Consider the following 10,651-nt stretch of genomic DNA (forward strand, 5'->3'; position numbering starts at 1 on the left):
TTCTGTCACATTAAACTCAATATTTGTGCTTTTGGACTGTTGCTGGAACAAAACCAGACATTTGAAGACGTCACCTTCAACTCTGACAAAGTGGATCAACAGTTTTCACTCTTTTCACCTTTTAGACTTTATTTACATCACTGACAGGAAAATAAAGCAGAAAATAATCCTGAGTTGCTGCCTGGTTTCAGTCTGAAGTGTAGAAAAACATGAGGTCAGATCTGAGCTGAAGATCACGTGTGTCAGAGTTCCACAGTCAATTATTCACTGGAGGATTTTTCTGCTTCGATTGAGCTTTGAAATGTGCAGTTCAACATTTCTCTGCCACAGTCAAAGGACTACAGCAGAGAAGAAGAAAACAGACATTCCCATGAAGATCCTCAGTGTAGATCAGTAGAACATCAGCCTGATGGCTGCAGTTTAGAGTCACCACAACTTTACATCACATTCATCTCAGAGCACAAAGAAAACATGATGTCTGACCTCAGAGTCTTCAGGATGCAGTCTGGACTCTCCACAAAACCACTCAGATGTTTCACTCCTGAATCCTTCAGGTCTTCATTCCAGCCCAGGTCCAGATGTTCCAGATGTGAGGGGTTGGACTTCAGAGCTGAGACCAGAGAATCACAGCTGATCTCTGACAACCAGCAGCGCTCCAATCTGAATACAGAATCAAAGATGTGTATAAAATAATTGCTGATCCATCAGATGTGTTCAGGTTCTGAATGTGCAGATCAACATTACTTTGTCCTCATCAATCAGCTTTTCTCTAAAAGCAGCACAGTGACTTTGTCCTTCTCTTATTGTGGATCATCATCATGTCAGCCTTCTACACACATCATCCACATGTCAGCACAACATTCATCCACCTATTCATGTCCACACATCAGTAACATGCTGCATCATCAACAGGATCAGGATCAGTCAAATAAAACTCAACACAAACCAAAGAAATATTTAGACTTCACTCACTAAACTTTGTCTCTTCAAACTGATCTGAGTTCAGAGGATCTTCTGGATCCAGATGTGACTCTTCAGCTCAAATTACAAACATTCATTTACTTTAACAACTAACACTCAACATTTTAGAAACTTTCTGCTACAAACACTCCACTTTTGTCACAACAAACTCAATTCAGGACAAAAACAGAAAATGTGAACCAGATCAGATTCACAGCTTCATGGATGGAAGTTCAGTTGAACAGAAATGAGCTTCAGTTGTCATTAAACACATCAGATCTACAACAGTAACAGACAGTCAGTGAACTGACCTCAGAGTCTTCAGGATGCAGACTGGGCTCTTCACAAGATCTAACAGATGTTTCACTCCTGAATCCTGCAGGATGTTCCAGCTCAGGTCCAGATGTTCCAGATGTAAGGGGTTGGACTTCAGAGCTGAGACCAGAGAATCACAGTCGATCTCTGACAAATAGCATTCCACCAATCTGAATAAAGAATCAAAGATGTGTATAAAATCATTGATGGTCCATCAGATGTGTTCAGGTTCTGAATGTGCAGATCAACATTACTTTGTCCTCAATCAGCTTTTCTCTAAAAGCAGCACAGTGACTTTGTCCTCTTATTGTGGATCATCATCATGTCAGCCTTCTACACACATCATCCACATGTCAGCACAACATTCATCCACCTATTCATGTCCACACATCAGTAACATCTGCTGACCTCAGTCCACTCTCTCATCAAAGGATCAACATCAAATCTCTTCATTCTTTCATTTATTCCATCACCTTCTTCTTCTTCTGTGGAAATCAGCTTGCTAGCTTTGTCTCCTTCACATCTTCCAGTGTGTCTTCAACAACAGTCACACGTCATCTGTACATTACAGAGGGATTCTGATTCCTGCTGTCCACACTGACTGTCCACTGCTCTCTTCCTAACACAACTCCACTGGAAGGAATCACTTCATCAGCTCAGCTCACACTAACATCAAGCTTCAGCTTCTGACTCACACTAATCAACTTCCACACTGTTGATAACTAAACTCCTCTTTGACTTCCTGAGGCTCCACTGCAGCTCAGCACAAACACTGTGGAAACACAAACATACTGACTGGATGTGTGGAAGTCACACTGCTGAAGCCTCACATCACTTTCACGTCAGCATTACATTCAGACACACAGGACTGTGGATTCTGTCCTCCATCTGGAACTCTGCAGTCAGCTGATCAGGGCATTTATTCACACTTCAACAATCTCAAACATCTTCACACTGTTTTCAGGAAAATACTCTGAATTTACCAACAAAAACTTCAAACTTCAGTCAAGGATTTCTATTAAATATATTGATAAACCATCAACAGTGAACTGACCTGAGAGTCTCCAGTTTACAGTTTGGACTCTGCAGTCCATCACAAAGATGCTTCACTCCTTCTGAATCCGTCAAGTAGCTCCAGCTCAGGTCCAGTTCTATCAGATGGGAGGGGTTGGACTTCAGAGCTGAGGCCATGACTTCACAGTGACTCTCTGAGAGTCTACAGCCAGAAAGTCTGTAATGAGACATAAATGATCAAACATGTTGTTATGAAAGAGGACATTTTATATTTCCTTCATGCATTTGATAGCAGAACATCTGGACTGGTCCTGTTGGACATTTAGTTCTTCACATCAGTGCTTCAGCTGATCTTCTCTCACTGTTTGACTGTTTTGAGTCTTTTAAAGTCACAAAAACTGAATTTTACATGTAACACTGAAAACAAAGAACAATATAGTTCAATCAGATAAAACCTAAATAATGTGAAATAAAAACTAAGAACTCAAACTAATTCAGATTCAGTTCACATCAGTGACAGCAAGAATTCCTTCAATCATTTCTGTCAGACTTCAGAAATGTTTGTTAATGACACAGATCTGATGTTAAACTCTGAAGAGGAGAGAAATAATCTGATCAAATCTGTTTGTCTGATTAGAAGAGATTCCAGAACCTCCTCATGTGATCAGAACTTTACTGCTTCACTGAAAACTGTAAAATGCTTCCACATAAAGAACCTCTACAGTTCTTCATGAGTTTCAGCAGATCTGCATGTTTCCTCCATCAGCCAAAGGAAGAACCTCAGAAGAACAAACTGTCTGATGGAACAATTATTAGAATGAAACAGAAAAACTGTCTTCATTCATTTATCAGCTTCAAACAACATGAAAAATCCACATTTTCACAGCGTTTGAAGAACATCTGAGACTAAACACAGCTGACATGATGTTTGAAATACACAAGAGGAACATGAAGAAGAAGGAGATGTTCTAGTGAAGAACATGTGAAGAACTGAACTACTGATCTACACTGACTGATCATGTTCATCACATCTGGACTCACCGAAACTTTCTGCAGTTCCTCACAGCTGGAATCAGTCTCCGTTTTCCCTCCACTGATGATCTGTACTTGTTCAGGTCCAACTCATCCAGAACCTCCTCTGACATCTGCAGCATGTAGGCCAGAGCTGAGCAGTGGATCTCAGAGAGTTTCTTCTCTGATCTGTTTTCTGACTGCAGGAACTCTTGGATCTCCTGATGTACTGAGAGATCCTTCATCTCCATCAGACAGTGGAAGATGTTGATGTTTCTGTCTGGAGGTACTTTAAAAGTGTTATTCTTCATCTTCTTTAGGTTGTTCATGACTCTCTGGATCATTTCCGGATGGTTCTTTTTCTGACCCAGCAGACCTCCTAATAGTCTCTGGTTGGACTCCAGACAGAGGCCATGAAGGAAACGAACAAACAGGTCCAGGTGACCATTTCTGCTGCTGAGGGATTTCTCCATGACCTTCTTCAGGAACACATCCAGGAATGAGATGTCTCTGTTATCCTCCTCCTCCTCATCCTCCTCATCATCAGAATAAAAAGAAGCATCATCATCATAATGACCACCATCTTCATCATCACTAAAATCATCAACATAAAGATCATTCCGTTCTTCTCCCAGGAACTTCTCCAGAACCTCCGTCTTCCTGTTGGTGTGACAGTGGAACATGTAGACTGCAGCCAGAAACTCCTGAACGCTCAGATGAACAAAGCAGTAGACTGGTTTCTGGAACATCTCACACTCTCTCCTGAATATTTGCGCCCAAACTCCTGACAACACCGAGGCCTCTGTCACATCCAGACCACACTGCTCCAGGTCTTCTTGGTAGAACATGATGTTTCCTTTCTCCAGATGTTCAAAGGCCAGCCTCCCCAGCTTCAGAAGAACTTCCATGTCAGCCTCCGTCAGCTCCTGTGGACTCGTCTCAGGTCCCTCATGGTACTTCTTCTTCTTCCTCTGTGTCTGAACCAGCAGGAAGTGTGAGTACATGTCAGTCATGCTCTGGGGCAGCTCTCCTCTCTGCTCTGTGGTCAACATGTGCTCCAGAACTGCAGCAGTGATCCAGCAGAACACTGGGAGTCGACACATGATGTGGAGGTTCCTGGATGTCTTCATGTGGGAGATGATTGTTCTGGAGCGCTCTTCATCACTGATCCTCCTCCTGAAGTACTCCTCCTTCTGGACGTCGGTGAAGCCTCGTACTTCTGTTAACCTGTCCACATATTTAGGAGGGATCTGATTGGCTGCCGCAGGGCGGGAAGTGATCCAGACCAGAGCCGAGGGAAGCAGATTCCCCTCCATGAGGTTGACCAGCAGAACGTCCAGCGATGACTTCTGGCTGACGTCAGACACAACCTTCCTGTTAGTGAAATCCAGTGAAAGTCTGCTTTCATCCAGACCGTCAAAGATGAACAAAAGTTTACAGACAGCCAGCTGCTCTGCCGTCACCTTCTGTAATGTTGGATGGAAAACATGGAGCAGCGTGAGAAGACTGTGCTGCTCATCTCTGATCAAGTTCAGCTCCCTGAACGGAAGCACCACCACCACACTGACGTCTTGGTTTTCTCCGCCCTCTGCCCAGTCCAGAGTGAACTTCAGCACTGAGAAGGTTTTTCCCACGCCGGCCACGCCGTTGGTCAGGACCACTCTGATGGCTCTCTGCTGCTCAGGTAAGGCTTTAAAGATGTCCTGGCACCTGATGGGAGTGTCATGGAGGCTCTTCTTGGAAGCTGTCTCCAGCTGCTCCACCTCATGTTGGACATCAGCCTCTCCACTGTGTCCCTCTGTGATGTAGAGCTCAGTGTAGATCCTGTTGAGGAGGGTTCCACCTCCTGCTTCATCACTTCCTTCAGTCACATGTTCACATCTCCTCCTCAGACTCATCTTATGTTCCTGCAGAACCTCCTGCAGACCAACACCTGCTCACAGACCACACAAACAATCAGACTCAACAAACACAAACATCTTTCATGTCTGGACAACACAACAACAAGCTCAGTTTCCACACATCAGTCCACCAGCAGATGTTCAGTCTTACTTTGTCCACAGCTGCTGGTTCGGGATCTTTTTCCACACTGGGGACAGGAGGAGTGTCCTGATGGAGCAGACTGGTCCCAGTATGAGCTGATGCACTGTCTGCAGAACCAGTGTCCACAGCTGCTAGAGACTGGATCCTTCAGGACGTCCTGACACCGAGCACAGCGGGACGGCTGCTCCTCCACACAAACTCCCCTCCTCTTCATCACTCTGTCAACACATTTATTCATCACATCTCACATCATCTGGAGAAAAACATCCACATGTGACTCCAGAGAGCAGAAGAGAACAGTAAAAGTGAGGCTACTGTTCTGTCTGAGTTCAGCTGCTAATAAAAAGCTGCTTCCTTTTATTATCAACTCCACTCACTTCTTTTCCCATCAGCTGTCTGATTAAACTCTCACTCATCTGCCTGCAGTTTGCTGTTCATACAAACTCAACACTTTGTGCAGCAGTTTCACAGTAACAGCCTTCCATCACAGACAGCTGCTTCTGTTCTTCACTGCTTTACTCACTTTGGCAGCTCAGCTCGGCTCACTTCACTTTAACTCAGAGAACAAATCATGGAGAAACTATGACAGAGCAGCAGCCTCAGACACACAGCGTTCAGCTTTCATTTAAACATCTGGATCATCAGGAGAAGGAACCAATGAAGACCAACCACAACATCAGCTACACATCTGGAGAACATTCTTTCACTCTCACAGTCTTTACAGTGGCTTCAACATTGGCCTGGAGATGTTTGAATGTTGGCTGGAAATGGTCAGATCCAGGTTTTCAGCTGTTTTACCACAGAAACACCATCAGAAGTTCTGCTTCTGAAACCCAGACCAGGATCCATCTCAGTCTGAAAGAGTTCTGCATTCTGACCACTGTGACTGTTTCAGCAGAGCATCTTCCTTCATCCTAAAACCTTCATCTTCCATCAGCTCACTTTACAGCAGGAACACTTTCTTACTTTGTGTCTGAGGGTTCAGCTTCTTTACTGAAGTTTAGAGGTTCATCTCTGGACCAGTCACTCTTCATGGACAGATGGCTGGAGGATGGAAACTCTGATCTCTGTCTGTGGATCTGAACTCTGCAAACACAAACATGTTTCTGATCACATTAATCACTGATAGATTCTCTGATAAATCAATCTGGACTGAATCAAATGCCTGCTGATGTGTCTGTGCTTCTTTTCCAAACTGAGAGTTTCCTCCAGTTCAGGTGGATTTTAACAAGGAGAACTGTCTGTTCCTTCATTATTGTGACCACAGCAAACATCACATCTCACTGCAGGATCCATCAGACCCCCACATGAAGTCCTTCACTCGTTCTCTTTCCTGCATTTACAAACTTCAGCACTGAATATTCTGTTTCCTGACTCCTTGTGTTCCACCTCTGATAACAATCCAGGTGTTGTTGCTCAAACATCTCCAGTTGAACCTGGGCCTGAGTGTGGAATCAGGAAAAATGAACATTTTGAAGCCAAGAGTCAAGAATGAAAGATTAAAACACAGAACATCTGATTTCATGTTGTGATGGCAGGAGGATTGAAAACAGATGTTTGAATGTTTAGGCTCAGGCTAAAGGTAACAGCAGTCCTTTCTGAAGCTAAGGTCCCCCCTTCCAACCTCTCCACCCAAGAAAGGAAGGCGGTGACGACACTGAGCAAGGACCGGCACATCACCATTCTTCCAGCAGATAAAGGAAGATGCACTGTGATCTTGACCGATTACCATACCAAAGTAATGTCTTTGCTTAGTGACAACAGCACTTACGAGACCCTGAAGCGCGACCCAACCAGCAGCTACAAAAAGAAGGTTGTGGATTTCCTACAGAAGCTACAGAAGGAAGAAACAATAAACCACTTGCAATACCATCGCCTGTACCCTGGGGATGCCATTCCATGCATATATGGCCTCCCCAAAATTCATAAAGAAGGAGCACCCCTCAGACCTATTGTCAGCAGCATTAACTCTGTCACCTATAACATCGTCAAACATGTAGCCACCATCTTGGCCCCATTGGTAGGGAAGAATCCTCACCATGTACAGAACTCCATGGACTTTGTGGAAAAGGTGAGAGGACTGAGACTGGATACAGATGAGACCATGGTATCCTATGATGTCACCTCCCTATTCACATGTGTTCCCACAATGGAGGCGGTGGAAACAGTGAGGCAACGGCTTCTACAAGACAACACCCTCAGTGACAGAACAAACCTCAACCCAGACCAGATTTGCCAACTTTTGGACCTCTGCCTGAACACCACCTATTTCCAGTACAGAGGGAGTTTCTATAGGCAGAAACATGGATGTGCCATGGGCTCACCAGTGTCTCCTATTGTGGTCAGTCTATACATGGAAGAAGTGGAAGACAGGGCCCTGACCTCGTTCAACGGAGAAACACCGAGCCACTGGTTCTGATACGTCGACGACATATGGGTCAAGATCAGAATTCATGAGGAGCAAACTTTCACTGAACACATCAACTCTGTGGACAGCAACATCAAGTTCACCAGAGAGGATGTACAGGACAACATTTTGCCCTTTTTGGATTGTGAGGTCCGCATAGAAGAGGACAGAAGTCTGAGTGTTGGGGTATACAGGAAACCAACACACACGGACCAGTACCTGCTTTTTGACTCTCACCATCCACTGGAGCACAAGCTGGGAGTCATCAGGACCCTGCAACACAGGGCTGACAAGTTACCCACAAGTACCAATGCCAGGAAAAAGAACACAAACACCTGAAAGGGACATTGAAAACTTGTGGATACCCTGACTGGACCTTTGTGAAGGCTCACACAAGATCCAGAAAGGAGAACAACCCAGTGAAGACGGAAGAGAAGGAGAGCAGGTCTAACAATATAGTGATCCCATGTGTGTCTGGTGTGTCTAAAAAAACTGAGGAGGATTTTCAACAAACACCAGATCCCTGTCTTTTTTAAACCAAATAATACCCTCAGGCAAAGACTGGTCCACCCAAAAGACCCCACACCACACAGCCAGAAGAGCAACCTGGTGTATGCAGTTAAATGCAATGAGGAATGCTCAGATCTGTACATAAGGGAAACCAAACAGCCACGTAACAAGTGCATGGCTCAACACAGGAGAGCCAGTTCCTCAGGACAGGATTCGGCAGTCTTCCTTCACCTTAAGGAAGAAGGACACTCGTTTCAGGACACCAATGTTCAGATTTTGGACAGGGAGGACAGATGGTTTGAGAGAGGAGTGAAAGAAGCCATCCATGTCAAAGTAGAGAAGCCATCTCTGAACAGTGGGGGTGGTGGTCTGCGACATCATCAATCGCCAATTTATAATCAGGTCCTTTCAAAACTCCTCAAAAGAACTACTCAGCAGACTCATGCTAATGACCACTGTGGTATCTGATCTGTTACATGTATTACTTAATAAGTTAGTAGAATGTAATCTGTTTTGTTTGTTCTAATATCTGATATGAGTTGCTTGTTATATGTAGTGTCTGCTCTGGTGTCTCTGACCACAGATGGAACCTGCATTACATGTGACTAATTCTACCCATGCCATGGGAAAGTGTTCTCCTGTTTACAGAGCCCTGTTGGAGGTGTTTTTATGAGGGTTCTTCTGTCCAAAACACTGATTTAGGGATTCTTCAGCTGCTGTAGACAAGGGGGGTTTGTTTGGGGATACTCCGTGATTTCCCATATGGTAGGCAATAAAGAACCATATGTTATGACCCCTCCTATATGTCGAAAACCTATAAAAGTGATCGCTGGCTATTGTCCAGCAAGGATTCAATTGGCCGACTCCTTCCAGGCAGCTTCTGTCTGTACTGATGCTGCTCTTTCTTTTAATAAAATACTTTTAAAGAAAGTCAGTGTCATGGACATTTTTTCCTTCACCTGCACATCATGGACACCAGAGAGAGAAACAACGACACCACCATTAGCACACGAGGGCTCAGTGACATCTGTGCATTTCAACAACCCCCACCGATACAACGACCACCGTTGAGTAGTCAGACGAGTCTTGGTATTGGTCCTTGGAATAATAGCCCTGGTGTAAGATTCAGGTGGTCAAAGAGGCTCTTACTTGCCCGGGATGGCTATTGCAGCTGAGATGGTGGAAAAGAATAAGGTGAAACTTGCAGAGGATGCAGATCTTCATGTTTATTCACCAGCACATCACAAAGCAGTCCGACAGCATTTCCCCAGCACACAGAACAGGCCCACCTCAAAATCCCCTCACACCCAATATATAGGTGAGCTTAAACCACTATGCCCCATTGACAGGTAGAATTCAAGGAGCAGTGCAGCAGAATTACTTACAATATATTACAATTTATATACAAAATATGCCTATTTATTATTAACAAAACACATTACAGTTTCCAAACTCATATGTACACTAAAAACTACCCCTTTAAGTTACATTAATTACCCACTACAATACATTTTCCCCAGCCCAACCTCCCCTCCCATGAGGCCACTTGGCTCAGTCCAATCAAGGGAGATGAACAGCACCTGGACTGCACTCACATGGGCACGCCTCCATGGAGTAACCCAGCCAATCACACCTGATCAGTGAGGGAAGATGGACAATCCCTCACACCTGGACACACCTCACAGAGGTTTAAAAGCTGAGGCAACACCAACCACCACCAGAACTGAAGAAGCCTCTTGGATGAGAGGTGAAACATCTTCAAGGAACTTTCTTAAAGTTCAGTGGATTGATTTAAACACCTTTGGATAACCATGACCTGGATGAATGAGAACCTACACAGATGTTTCAATGGGATATCTCTGTCTTTATTCTTTTACTGCCCCCCCCCCCCCAATAATAATCCTGCTAATAAATAACATATCTGAGACTGTTATGATTAAAAAAATATCCTCTCAGCATTTATTATATGGAAATAATAGTTTATTTTTCATAAAAAAAACAAAAACTGTCATTTAAAGGGTTGAAGTCCTGAAAATGAATATTTGGTATTTCTGATCAGAATTGATGCTGATTAATAATGTAATTCAGTGAAAGTGGACAATAATATGCATATAGAACTGTTGTCCTCCAGGTCCTCTGTGGAACTTCTTAAATGTGATGAACTGAGGGTTATGGAGGTCCGACAGGCTGGTTCTGATCCAGGAGGAAGCTACCTTGGAGTTTGTTCAGGCAATAAAACTCTGCTGTTTCTTTCATCTGTTCATGGCTGTTTGCATCTGATCAACTATCAAACATTCTATCAAACAGTGTTCTTCTTGCTGTAGATCAGGTGTCTGTTTCTGCTCCGTATCACTGCTGTTCTAGTGCTCAGGTCTGATCCACACATACAGA

The 10,651-nt window shown here is 44.1% G+C and overlaps 1 protein-coding gene across 1 annotated transcript in view; it reads right to left on the minus strand.

Annotated features, from left to right (window-relative positions):
* The window catches only part of LOC127537595 (NACHT, LRR and PYD domains-containing protein 14-like), a 133,904-nt gene extending 127,087 nt beyond the window's left edge, over window positions 1-6,817 (minus strand). The window contains exons 1-6 of the mRNA XM_051960274.1: window positions 6,310-6,817; window positions 5,353-5,561; window positions 3,331-5,233; window positions 2,330-2,506; window positions 1,272-1,445; window positions 484-660 (exon numbers count right to left, since the gene is read on the minus strand). Of these exons, the coding sequence (XP_051816234.1) occupies window positions 484-660; window positions 1,272-1,445; window positions 2,330-2,506; window positions 3,331-5,233; window positions 5,353-5,561; window positions 6,310-6,377 (2,708 nt within the window). The 5' untranslated portion in view covers window positions 6,378-6,817. The remainder of the gene's footprint in view (window positions 1-483; window positions 661-1,271; window positions 1,446-2,329; window positions 2,507-3,330; window positions 5,234-5,352; window positions 5,562-6,309) is intronic.
* Between the last annotated feature and the right edge of the window lie 3,834 nt (window positions 6,818-10,651).

Source organism: Acanthochromis polyacanthus, chromosome 15 (assembly GCF_021347895.1).
Source record: "Acanthochromis polyacanthus isolate Apoly-LR-REF ecotype Palm Island chromosome 15, KAUST_Apoly_ChrSc, whole genome shotgun sequence".
Lineage (NCBI taxonomy): Eukaryota > Metazoa > Chordata > Actinopteri > Pomacentridae > Acanthochromis > Acanthochromis polyacanthus.